Here is a 13,539-nt window from a genome sequence, read left to right as displayed (position 1 = left end):
TATGAAGAAGCAGCACCCGGTTGGTGTATTGTGATGGGAAGAAAATTGTTACCAGTTTTGATCTTTTCCTTGCAGCGTATATGCATGGTCACTCGGAGACGCCACTCTACCGGTTCTCTCTAGCGGACGGCACCATGGTCACAGCACAGACCAAGAGTAAATTATTCCGCAACCCTGTTACAAATGATCCTCACGGCTTTGTGTCAACCCATTTTTTGCAGAGGTAAGTCTTGACCTCATTAAACCCTGCCTCCTAAATTCAGTCAGCACTATATATATATATATATATATATATATATATATATATATATATATATATATATATATATATATATATATATATATATATATATATATATATATATATATATATATATATATATATATATATTATGCATTCTTATGCTCGCTTACTTTTCTTGTGCCATATAGCACCACTGTCTTTTTTGTTTCTGTTTCAGGGAGCAGAATGGCTACCGGCCTAATCCCAATCCTATGGCACAAGGAGGTCGTCCGCCTTTACAATCAAATCCCCTGCCCGGCAGTGCTATAAATGTCACCTCTGCCCAGACTGTTCCGCCACAGAACCGCAGCTATGGCATGGGAGAAGCCAACAACATGACATCAATGTCTGGCATGAGATACGGATCCACTGGAAACATGGGACCCATATCCCAAGCTCCAGGAATGCAGCAGCCTCCTTATCAGAACAACAATAACTATGGACTTAATATGAGCAGCCCCCCACATGGGAGCCCAGGCATGAGCAGCAACCAACCCAACCTGATGTCGCCCCGCAATCGAGGAAGCCCGAAAATGGTATCAAGTCAGTTCTCCCCTATTCCAGGTATCTCCATACACCCGTGATGCCATTATTTACATTTACTTCTGTGGTGCTGTAAATTATGGTACGATGAATACATAGTAAAGTCAAGGGGGGTTGTCCCATCCTGGACATTTATGGCTTATCAATAAGATATGTCACTACCGAGAACTGTCAGTAATGTGTGCATGGCTTTCTCCTTTTATTTTGTAGATATTCTTGTGTTTTGCACCACATGATCAATTTTGGTATCTGACTAATTTTGCTTTCTTATGCAGGAATGAATTCTCCCATGGGATCCTCTGGGAACGCCGGAGGAGGCAGCTTCTCTAGCAGCTCACTCAGCGCCCTCCACGCCATAAGTGAAGGAGTCGGCAGTTCCCTTCTGTCATCCTTGTCTTCCCCTGGTCAGAAAGCGGAGAGCGCCTCCAACATGAACCTGCCCCAGCAAAGTAAGATGGGCAACCAGGAGTGCAAGAGTCCATCGGGGTTATTCTGTGAGCAAGCGCAGGTGGAGAGTTCTGTGTGCCAGTCCAGCGGGAGAGACCATCTTGGTGAGAAGGACGTCAAAGAGCACATCATAGAAGGCTCCGATGGGCAGCGAGCACAGGCGGAAAGTAAGGGGCACAAAAAGCTTCTGCAGCTGCTGACCTGCTCCACGGAGGAGCGTGGCCACATCACCATGAGCAGCTCCAGCTTAGAGTCTGGCTGTAAAGATTCCTCCACCAATGTCACCAGTCCCTCAGGAGTGTCTTCCTCCACCTCCTCTGGTGTCAGCTCCACCTCTAACTTGCACGGCTCCATGCTCCAGGAGAAACACCGTATCCTTCATAAGCTTTTGCAGAATGGAAACTCTCCAGCCGAGGTTGCAAAAATTACCGCAGAAGCCACTGGAAAGGACAACTTCCAGGAGACGGTCGGCTCTGCTCCTTGTACAGAAGCAACAGTGAAGCAGGAACAGCTGAGCCCCAAGAAGAAGGAGAACAATGCTCTGCTCCGGTACCTGCTGGACGAGGGCAAGGAGCCGCTCGCAAAGGACGTGAAGCCCAAAGTGGAGCCCATGGACAATAAACTTAGCCAGTGCAGCAGCTCCACCATCCCGAGTTCCAGCCAAGAGAAAGACGTGAAGATAAAAACGGAGCCTGCGGAGGAGGTAGTAGCCGTCTCTAGATATCACTATAATTAAAACTTTATTGTCATTGCTTAAACCCGCTACATCTAATTTTTCTAGTCTTTGGGGGTACTGGGATCAACACACCCTCCTGACACTTTTTTGTGTTTCAGGTGACCGGAGACCTGGATCACTTGGATGCTATTCTCGGTGACCTTGCAGGCTCCGACTTCTACAGCAATTCTATGAGTTCAAGTACTGGGAACATGGCACCCAAACCGCCTGTGTTCCAGGACAATCGGCCGCTAGGTACGCAAGCTTTTCTCTAAAAGGGGTTGGTCTGTTAATGAAGCTTAATCGCTGTGCATTGAAAAATCTGCAGCTTTCTAATAGACCACTTTCAAGAGCTGCGCTTGCTGCCTGTGAATGGTAACCTCATTGTTTTACATCCAAACACACACTCCTCAGGGAAAGTCCAGGACAGGAGAGAGATTTGTGCTGCACTGCTGAGCATAGAAAGAAATTTAGCCTGTGATACGTTGTAACGAACCTGCAGCTGTAGATCAGGACATCCTTTTATTCTGAGATCTTGAAAATACAAAGTTTATTTGAATGTCAATGGAGTTCTCCAGTGTAAACAGATTACCTATACTATGGATAGGTAATTAACGTATCGATCGTTGGGTTCTGAACGCTGGGACCTCTTATGGAGTAGCAGTGCACATGTTCGACCTCCACCCTATTTATTCCCTATGGGGCTGCGTGCGTCTTTTTTCAGCAGTTCCATAATGAATGAATGGATCCGCGTTTGTGCATGTGTACTACCTCTCCTTTTCGAATGGCTATAAAACGTTCTAACCTCCCCCCCCATTCTCCCAATTTGGAGCGTATTCCTGTGGTCGGACCCAAGTCATCATAAATAAAAAAAAAAAAAAAAAAAAATTCCGCTGGAGAGCCCCTTTAAGTAACCTTTTCCAAGTGATTAAGCGTCATCTACGGGACACACTTTCATCCATCTTGTACATCTTTACTTTGATTTTTTTTTCTGGTTTAAGCTGATTTTGCTCTTTTAGGTATGAGGAGTCCACAGAATGTGCAGGTCACTCGGCCTCCTTTTAATCGGGCAATGTCATTGGACAGCACGATTCCAGGGAACGCCACCCCACCAGTCAGGAATGTCAATAACTTTCCAATGATGCCAAAGCAGAGTATGATGGGAAGTCCGAGAATGATGGATGCACAGGACGGCTTTGGGCTGATGGGTATGACGCCGGTTACTCTGGTCATTATGTTGGGCTGATAAGACCCATTCACTCCCACCATACAACACAAGAAACACTCTCACAAATCACTCAACCATCTGCTCACTCTATCTTCCTTCTTAGTCACAGGTGATATTTCTCCTAATCCAGGACCTTCTTGTAATAATAACACTAACTCTTTCCCTGCTGCATTCAGAAACCCTGCTAATCTCATTAATATTCCCTGCATATCTATTTTCTCATTCAACTGTGCCCTTTGGAACGTGCAGTCAGCATGTAATAAACTCTCCTACATCCATGATTTCTTCCTCTCAAATTCCCTTAACCTTCTGGCTCACTGAAACCTGGATCCAGCAGTCGGACACCGCTGCCGCTGCTGCTTTCTCATATGGTGGCCTACACTTCTCTCATACCCCGAGACCCAACAACAGATCAGGTGGAGGTGTTGATCTGCTCCTTTCAACAAAATGTACTTTTCAGGTTATCCCCCCACCCCCAGTTCCCTCACTTATCTTTCCTTCTTTTGAGGCTCACACAGTCAGACTCTTCAGGCCCTTCTCCCTATGAGTGGCGGATGTGTATCGCCCTCCGGGCCCCTCCTGTCAGTTTCTGGATCACTTTGCCACTTGGTTCCCAAACTTTCTATCCTGTGACATCCCCACTCTCATCATGGGGGACTTTAACATGCCAATTGGCGATCCCCTCTCCCCATCTGACGCTCATCTTTTATCGCTAACTTCCTCCTTTGGCCTTTCACAGCTTACTAACTCTCCTACACATGAAGATGGAAATACTCTTGACCTGATCTTTGCTCGGCTCTGTTCAATACATGACTTTACTAACACTCCTCTTCCTCTCTCTGACCACAACCTTCTTTCTTTCTCTGTCAAGAACGGTCTCCCTGCTCAAGACACCCCCACTTTCCACACCTATAGAAATATACACGCCATTAACACCCAGAAATTTATGAAAACGTTGCAATCATCATTGGCCCCGATCTCCTCCCTCTCATGTCCTGCCTCTGCACTGAAGCTTTATAACAAAACATTGCAATGCACCCTGGATGAAGCCGCACCTCCTACACAGAACAAATCTGCAAAGAGGGCAACAACCCTGGCACATGCTTCAAACATGTTTTCTCCAGCGGTGCTCTAGGTGTGCCGAACAGCTGTGGAGAAAATCTAATCTGGCCGAAGATTTCCTCCATTATAAATTAATGCTTAAAATCTATAACTCCGCCCTTCACCTCTCCAAACAAACCTACTTTAACAACCTCATCCTCTCACTGTCCCAATAATTCTAAATGCCTCTTCCACACTTTTCACTCTCTCCTTAATCAAACAGCACAGGCCCCGACCTCAGCGCTGACGATCTAGCCGATTATTTTAAAGGAAAAAATTGACCGTATCCGACAGGAAATTTTCTCCCAATCCCCAAATGTTATGCATGCTCCTCCCTCCCGCAGTGCATCTTTCTCGCTTTCTGACTTCAAACCAGTCAAAGAAGAATAAGTGACCAGGCTCCTTGCTTCCTCTCGCCCTACCACCTGCACTAGTGACCCTATTCCCTCACATCTCCTTAAGTCCCTTTCTCCAGCTGTCACCACTCACCTAACTAAAATATTCAACCTCTCCCTCTCATCTGGTATCTTACTTAAAAAGCCATTCCTCGCCCAAAACTGTGCTGCTAACTACAGACCGGTCTCTAATCTTCCTTTCATCTCTAAACTCCTGGAACGCTTGGTAATCCGCTATCTCTCAGATAATTCTCTTCTTGACCCTTTACAATCTGGTTTCCGCTCTTCACATTCTACTGAAACTGCCCTCACCAAAGTCTCTAATGATCTACTAACAGCTAAATCTAATGGTCACTACCCCCTGCTGATTCTCCTAGATCTCTCTGCAGCATTTGACGTTGTGGCTCACTAGTTCCTGCTCACTAGTTCCTGCTCACTAGTTCCTGCTCACTAGTTCCTGCTCACTAGTTCCTGCTCACTATGTTCCACTCTATTGGCCTCAAGGGCACTGTTCTATCCTGGTTCTCCTCCTACCTCTCTGACCGCTCCTTCACTGTGTCTTTTGCCGGCTCCTCTTCTTCTCCCCTTCCCCTTATTGTCGAGGTTCCTCAAGGATCAGTCCTAGGCCCCCTTCTTTTCTCCTTATACACCGCTCTTATTGGACAAGCAATCAGCAGATTTGGTTTTCAGTGCCATCTCTATGTTGATGACACAGAATTATACACCTCTTCTCCAGACATCACCCCAGCATTATTACAAAATATCAGTGATTTGTCTTTCCACTGTCTCTAACACTATGTCCTCCCTCTATCTAAAATTGAATCTGTCAAAAACTGAAAACTACTCGTATTTCCTCCCTCCACTAACCTACCTATGCCAGATATTGCCATTCCCGTTTGTGGCTCCACCATTACTCCCCAGCAACATGCCCGCTGTCTTGGGGTCCTACTCGATTCAGATCTTTCCTTTTACTCCTCACATCAAATCACTCACCAGCTCGTGTCATCTACACCTCAAAAACATCTCTAGAATCAGAACTTTTCTTACCTTTTGGCTCGGCAAAAACTCTTACTGTAGCTCTTATTCATTCTCGTCTGGACTATTGCAACTCTTTAGAAAGAGGGAGCCCGATTAGTAAACTGTGCCCTCTCCAATCCATCCTGAATGCAGCAGCCAGGATCATATTCCGCTCCAACCGATACACGATGCCTCTTCCCTGTGCCAGTCATTGCACTGGTTGCCCATCCAATACAGAGTTCAATATAAACTTATCACTCTTACCCACAAAGCTCTCCACGATTCTGCTCCACTCTACATCTACTCCCTCTTCTCGGTCTACCACCCTTCCCGTGCCCTCCGTTCTGCTAATGACTTAAAATTAAAATCCTCCTTAATCCGAACCTCCCACTCACATCTCCAAGATTTCTCACATTCTGCGCCAATTCTTTGGAATGCACTACCCAGGACAATTCGATTAATTCCCAATACCCACAGCTTTAAGCATGCCCTAAAAACTCATTTCTTTAGACTGACCTATCGCCTTAACACACTTGTCTAACTGTCCGTTTGGCCCATATCAAAATTTTCTTCAAAATCACGTTCATACCATCCATGCACGGATTAGCCTGTCTGTACTGTACACATACTGGCTGGCGACCAGTTCATGTAGTGCTATGTACTTGCCCTATTTAGCATATTTTGGCTGTATTATACAATATTTGTAAATTTTACCTTTTGTGTCCACCCTCACGCCCCCTTGCTATTTTCACATAGACTGTAAGCTTGCGAGCAGGGCCCCCACTCCTTTTAATATCGGAGTTATGCTTATTTTGTAATGTCTTTTTGTCTGTTCAAGGCCCCCCCCCTAAAATTGTAAAGTGCTGCTGAATATGTTGGCACTATAAAAAAAAAAAAAAAAAAGTATTTATTTTTTTTTGGGTCCCTGTGATAATTTGTCTCCTTTTTGTACTTTTAGGTAACGGTCCCAGCAGGAGTATGGGGCAGCACCCGGCGGGGGAGTGGGCTATGCAGAACTCTGCCATCAGCCATATGGAGCCCTCCAGCAGTGGACCAGTTGGGCGGCAGGGGCCAGAGTACAACACATCCATGCCTAGGCCAGCAATGAGTGGGAACATGGCGGGGCTTCCAGCACGATCCAACAGTATTCCAGCGAGTCGCCCGGTTTTGCCGCAGCAGATGATGGCAATGAGTGAGTGTGAACGCATCCAGAGAAGAGGCCACAATGTGACTGCTGCAATAGATTTGTGCTATTCATCCTCTGTGTATGATTGGGGTGGTTGTGTCCCTCCATGTCTTAGAATAATTGGATGCCATCTCCTTATTGAGGCGCGAAAAATACAAATTCTTTCTACCTATTGAGAGGAAATGAACCTCCATATAAAACTTGAGACCGAGGTTCAGTATTATGTTCTACATGGAGCACACATCTGAGATATTTTGGTTTTGTAGGCCTCACCTGGTTCTCGTTATTTCTGTACCTCATTGCCGTACACTTTCATTCTAGGATCTAATGAACTGGGGATGGCAATGGGCTCCAACCCGTACGGACAAGCTCCTTCTAACCCTGCCGGGTCCTGGCCGGACAGCATGATGTCAATGGAGCAGGGACCTAATGGACCTCAAAGCAGGTGGGAACAGATCTTTGTGTCCTGATCATCCACATAGCCCAAAATATTATGACGACCTGCCCTTTTACGTTGTATCTCTGCCTTGGTTGACTCTGTGTTCGCTCTCTCAATCTTGTAGGCAGCTTGGCCGGAATACCTTGGATGATCTCCTGTGTCCTCCGTCAACTGTAGAAGGACAGACGGACGAAATTGCTCTGCTGGACCAGCTACACACCCTCCTGAGCAACACCGACCCAAATGGACTGGAAGAAATAGACCGGGCCTTGGGGATCCCTGAGCTTGTAAATCAGGTGAGTTTATGGCAATTTTGTGAAGGTTCGGATGGTCTACAAGAAGCCCTGAAGCTGCTCATACTCTTTCATCTCTACAGGGCCAGTCTTTGGAGCCCCAACCAGACACCTTCCAGCGGCAAGACTCCCCAGTGCTGATGGATCAGAAAGCTCCTATGTACGGGCAGCCTTACACAGGGCAAGGGTCCACAATGCAAGCTGGAGGCTTCAGTAACATGCAGGGTCAGCATGCACCGTTCAATTCAATGATGGGGCAAATGGGACAACAACAAGGCAATTTTCCCCTGCAGGGAATGCACCCGAGGGCTAATCTCATGAGACCCCGGACAAACATCCCAAAACAGCTGAGGATGCAACTCCAGCAGAGGCTCCAAGGCCAGCAGGTAAGAGTGCCCCCTCAAAGCTGTCTCCTGGGGAGTCAGGCAGGTGTCCTGCACACAGTCTGTGTCCTTATCGTGTCCTTTTGTCTGAGGGTCTTCATCTTGTTAAATTTTCAGAATATTTGACAAGTGTATATAGAATCACTGTACTGTTCCCATGTAACAGACTTGGAGCTAGAAATACCAGATGATACCGACATGTCCTGCTCTATAATATAGGACGAGCTACTGACGCAATTTGTATTTACAGTTCCTGAACCAAAGCCGACAAGCGCTGGAGATGAAAGTTGAGAGTATGAACCCTAGTGGAGCAGGAGTCATGAGACCGGTGATGCAGACACCAGTAGCATCCCAGGTGAGGATGCGGTTACTTCATATACAACATGCAGAAAGATCAGATCAGTCTGACATTCGTCATGGATCCCTTCACATGTTCAGACTGTTTGTTCTAATATGGCGGCAGTCCATGTATTTGCACATGGTGGATTGCAGTACCGCTGCCAACTGCAGTTTGCTTGATTTTAGTCTCCTGTTTTTTGCAGCAAGGATTTCTGAACGCTCAGATGGTTGCCCAGCGGAATCGGGAACTGATCAATCATCAAATCCGCCAGCAGCGAATGGCCATGATCATCCAGCAACAGCAGCAAGGACAGTCCCAGGGGTTCAGTCCTCCACCCAATGTCACCACGACAGGTGGTATGGATAATGCTCTGGGTGGACCCCCCATGCCTCAAGCCCCTCCTCAGCAGTTCCCTTACCCACCCAGTTACGGTAAGTCGTATGGGAAGATGTATAGTGAGGACATAGGAGGCACTGACCCCTTCCTGGCAGAAGGTTGTGTTGGTGGGAAGGGGGGGGGGGGGTTGATGATCCTGCATTGTGCTCATTGTGCTGGTCTGTCCTTCAAGGGATGAATCAGCAGGCTGATCCCACGTTTGGAAGAGTCTCCAGTCCCCCCAACCCCATGATGGCATCTAGGATGGCTCCTTCTCAAAACCCACACTCTCAGAGCACACAATTGTACCAGTCGCCAGACATGAAGGGCTGGCCGTCAGGAACCATGGCGAGGCCCGGGTAGGTTCTGGATCTAATCGCACCTCTCTTTTTGTGACACTTGGTGATATCACAGTTATACTCCTCTACCTAGTTCACATCCTGATGTAATCTCCATATCCGTAACTCCGCAAATCCTCTACACAAGTCATATCCAGAGCTGCAATTGTAATTCTGTCCTATCTCAAAATCTGTCTGTAGGATCTCACATTTCTACCGCCTCCTGCTGGTTTTGCACCAGTACTCTTTGCAAGCAGATGCAAAAAAGTTACATCTTTCACAATTGTCGTTCATAAGCTCAGATAAGCTGGTGGTTTCTAATTAACCAGCAGAATTGTGAATGCAGCTCAGGATGTGTGCAGAATCCATGATATACCTGCACTGGCATAAAAAAAAGGTGGTTTGTCTTCTAAGTTTGATTTTGTTTTATTTCAGTGCTTTCCCCCAGCAGTACGGGCACCAGGCCAGCCCTGGCACGTACAACATGATGCACATGAACAGTAATGGCAGTCACATGAGCCAGATGCAGATGAACACTTTACCGATGTCTGGGATGCCGATGGGGCCAGATCAGGTGACTATCCTCTCAGCAGCCTTCAGTACATGCCGACATTATCTTGGGGTCAGTTATAAAATGATGCAGATATCAGGGGAGAGAACAGATTGGAAGTGAGGCATGTGACTCCCTTCCCAGTTGCTTAATTTCATCTTCTTGTGATTAACATCCTGCACAAATTAATGTGTTTTTAATCAGTTCCAAATCCATTGCAAAGACATTGATCCACCACTAGGGGGAGATTACTGAATTATATGCAGTGGAGAAGTGGTCAAAGAGCTCCCCCTTGTGGTGCTTCTCATGTAACACCACTAGTACTAATAACCTTAAAGGGAATCTGTCACCCCTGGCACTTATCTGACCTCTAATATGGGCATACAGGTGATAAAAATGTAAATCTATTTATACCTGTATGCCTCATATTAGAAGTCTTGTTGCTGTGAAATGTCTTTTTATTCATAAAAGTTTCTGATGTGTTCCAGTCCCGGGGCCCTGAAGAAATCCCTGTCTCCTGTGGTGTGCAGTTGCAGCAGCCAAATCCAGGCACTGTGACATACAGGGGAGGGGGGAAACCTTGTAATGTTTCTTCCAGTCCCCGGGCCTGCAAGCATCAGAAACCTAAAAAAATAAAAAGCTTTCCCAGCAGCAAGACCTCTAATATGAGGCACACAGGTAGGTATAGATTTACATTTCTATCACCTGTATGCCCATATTAGAGGTCAGATAAGTGCCAGGGGGGGGTGACAGATTCCCTTTAAAGGGATATTCTCCTTTTTTTTAAGTTATTCTCTATCCATGGGATGGGGGATAACTTTCTGACCACTGAAACTAGCACTGATCCTGAGTGTGAAGAATATACAGTGAAGGACATAATTATTTGCTCCCTTGCTGTTTTTGTAAGTTTACCCACTGACAAAGACATGAACAGTCTATAGTTTTAAGGGTAGGTTAATTTTAACATTGAGATATTCTATCAACAAAAAAAAAAATCACATTGTATAAATCAGATAATTCTTATTTTGTTGCAGTGAGAAATAATTATTTGATTCCTCTGGCAAACACTTAATACTTGGTGGCAAAACCCTTGTTGGCAAGCACAGCAATCAGATGTTTTTTGTAGTTGATGATGAGGGTTGCGCACATGTCAGGAACAATTTTGGTCCACTCCTCTTTGCAGATCCTCTCTAAATCATTCAGATTTTGAGGCTGTCGCATGGCAACTCGGAGCTTCTACTCCCTCCATAAGTTTTCTATGGGATTAAGGTCTGGAGACTGACTAGGCCACTCCATGACCTTAACCCCTTCATGAGCAGAGCATTTTCTGTTTTTGAGTTTTCGTTTTTTGCTCCCCTTCTTCCCAGAGCCATAGCTTTTTTTATTTTTCAGTCAATATGGCCATGTGAGAGCTTATTTTTTGCGGGACGAGTTGTACTTTTAAATGCCATTACTAGTTTTACCATATCATGTACTGGAAAACTGGGGGAAAAAAATTCCAAGTGCGGTGAAATTGCAAAAAAAAATTCAATTTCAGAGTTTTTGTTTTTTTTCTTTCCACGTTCACTGAATGCTAAAACTGGCCTGCCATTATTATTCTCAAGGTCATTACAAGTTCGTAGACACCAAACATGTATAGTTCTTTTTTTATTTGGAAATTTTTTTCACCACCTAAAGTTTTATAAAAAATAATAAAAAATTGCGCCATTTTCCGAGATCTGGGGCCGGGTGAGGGCTTATTTTTTGCGCGCCGGGCTGACGTTTTTATTGATACCATTTTGGGGTAGAGCTGATGTTTTGATCGCCTGTTATTGCGTTTTATTGCAATGTTGCGGTGACCAAAAAAAGTAATTCTGGCTTTTGGAATATTTTTTTTCTCGTTACGCCGTTTACCTATCAGATTAATTCTTTTTTTATATTGATCGGGCGATTCTGAACGCAGCGATACCAAATGTGTGTATGGGGTTTATTTTTTATTTTGAATGGGGCAAAAGGGGGGTGATTTTAAACTTTTATATTTTTTAAAACATAGGAGACTAAAAGCAGCAACTGTCCGATCGCCTCTGCTACATAGAGGTGATCTGTTCATCACCTCTATGTATCTTAAATGCTCCTGTGCTATGAGCGCCCACCACTAGGTGGCGCTCATAGCAATCTTTACATGACAGCTACTGGGGTCTGCTGCAGACCCAGGGTTGTCATGCCCACCCATCAGTGACCCACGATCACGTGATGGGGTCACCGATGGGCGGGGTAAGTGACGTGCTTCCGGTGCTGTTAAATTCCGCTGTCAGAGATTGACAGCGGCATTTAACTAGTTAACAGCCGCGGGTGGATCGTGATTCCACCCGCGGCTGTTGCGGGCACATGTCAGCTGTAATAATCAGCGGACGTGCTTGGTTCAGTGCGGGCTCAGCGCCGGAGCCCCCGCTGAACCGGCCTTTCCGACGTGGTGTGTACTATTACTGACCACGTCGGAAAGGGGTTAATGTGCTTCTTTTTGAGCCACTCCTTTGTTGCCTTGTTTGTATGTTTTGGGTCAGTGTCTTGCTGTAAGATCCAGCCACGACCCATTTTTAATGTCCTGGCGGAGGGAAGGAGGTTGTCACTCAGGATTTTACGGTACATGGCTCCATCTATACTCCCACTGATGCGGTGAAGTAGTCCTGTGCCCTTAGCAGAGAAACACCCCCAAAACATAATGTTTCTACCTCCATGCTTGACAGTGGGGACTGTGTTCTTTGGGTCATGGGCAGCATTTCTCTTCCTCCAAACACGGCGAGTTGAGGTAATGCTAAAGAGCTCAATTTTTGTCTCATCAGACCACAGCATTTTCTCCCAATAACTCACAGAATCATCCAGGTGTTCATTGGCAAACTTCTGACGGGCCTGCACATGTGCCTTCTTGAGCACGGGGACCTTGCGGGCACTGCAGGATTTTAAACCTTTAAGGCGTAATATGTTACCAATGGTTTTCTTGGTGACTGTGGTCCCAGCTGCCTCGAGATGATTAACAAGTTCCCCCCGTGTAGTTTTAGGCTGATCTCTCACCTTTCTCATGATCATGGATACCCCACGAGGTGAGATTTTGCATGGTGCCCCAGATTGATGTCGATTGACAGTCATTTTGTATTTCTTCCATTATCTTACTACTGCACCAACAGTTGTCTCCTACTCACCCAGCGTCTTGCTTATGGTTTTGTAACCCATTCCAGCTTTGTGCAGGGCTATGATCTTGTCCCTGACATCCTTAGAGAGCTCTTTGGTCTTGCCCATGTTGTAGAGGTTAGAGTCTGACTGATTAATTGAATCTGTGGACAGGAGTGTTTTATACAGGTGATTATGTAATACAGCTGTCTTTTTTAATGCAGGTAACTAGTTGTTTAGGAGCGTCTAACTGGTCTGTAGGAGCCAGAACTCATAATGGTTTGTAGGGGATCAAATACTTATTTCTATCTAATTTATACAATGATTTTTTTTGGGGGGGATATTCTATCTCTCAATGTTAAAATTAACCTACCCTTAAAATTATAGACTGTTCATGTCTTGATCAGTGGGCGAACTTACAAAAACAGCAAGGGATCAAAAAATAATCTCCTTCACTGTAGGTCGAGCATGTGAATCCACACTCCATTCACTTTTAATGGGACTGCTGGAGATAGTCAGTCATTCTCTGCAGTTGGCTGGTCTTTGGTACTCCCCTAAGAATGAATTGAGCGGCAGTGCACTCGATCAATCTTTGCTCCATTCACACAGGGCTTTTCAGATCTTCGGTTCTTGGGATTGATGGGGGGGTCCCAGCGGTTGTACCCCCAGCAGTCAGGTCGCACTGAATGGATCATTAGTATCCTTATTGGGAGGCACATTGTGCTGGCAGTAGTTTAATAGCTGAAAACCTAATGACAG

At 45.6% G+C, this 13,539-nt stretch overlaps 1 protein-coding gene across 3 annotated transcripts in view; it reads left to right on the top strand.

Annotated features, from left to right (window-relative positions):
* Nucleotides 1-13,539, top strand: part of NCOA3 (nuclear receptor coactivator 3) — a 50,462-nt gene that overhangs the window by 34,868 nt on the left and 2,055 nt on the right. For all 3 annotated transcript variants that reach the window (XM_073682659.1, XM_073682658.1, XM_073682660.1), the window contains 13 exons: nucleotides 76-223; nucleotides 462-847; nucleotides 1,102-1,976; nucleotides 2,108-2,243; nucleotides 3,008-3,196; nucleotides 6,688-6,921; nucleotides 7,237-7,360; nucleotides 7,479-7,650; nucleotides 7,731-8,033; nucleotides 8,281-8,385; nucleotides 8,573-8,801; nucleotides 8,939-9,104; nucleotides 9,519-9,657. In XM_073682659.1, coding sequence (XP_073538760.1) covers nucleotides 76-223; nucleotides 462-847; nucleotides 1,102-1,976; nucleotides 2,108-2,243; nucleotides 3,008-3,196; nucleotides 6,688-6,921; nucleotides 7,237-7,360; nucleotides 7,479-7,650; nucleotides 7,731-8,033; nucleotides 8,281-8,385; nucleotides 8,573-8,801; nucleotides 8,939-9,104; nucleotides 9,519-9,657 — 3,206 coding nt within the window. The remainder of the gene's footprint in view (nucleotides 1-75; nucleotides 224-461; nucleotides 848-1,101; nucleotides 1,977-2,107; nucleotides 2,244-3,007; nucleotides 3,197-6,687; nucleotides 6,922-7,236; nucleotides 7,361-7,478; nucleotides 7,651-7,730; nucleotides 8,034-8,280; nucleotides 8,386-8,572; nucleotides 8,802-8,938; nucleotides 9,105-9,518; nucleotides 9,658-13,539) is intronic.

The sequence above is a fragment of the Phyllobates terribilis genome, unplaced genomic scaffold, assembly GCF_046119375.1.
Source record: "Phyllobates terribilis strain yellow unplaced genomic scaffold, ASM4611937v1 Scaffold_5__5_contigs__length_657084704, whole genome shotgun sequence".
NCBI lineage: Eukaryota > Metazoa > Chordata > Amphibia > Anura > Dendrobatidae > Phyllobates > Phyllobates terribilis.
Note: the sequence above shows the minus strand (reverse complement) of the source record. Positions and strands in the feature narration are given on the sequence as shown.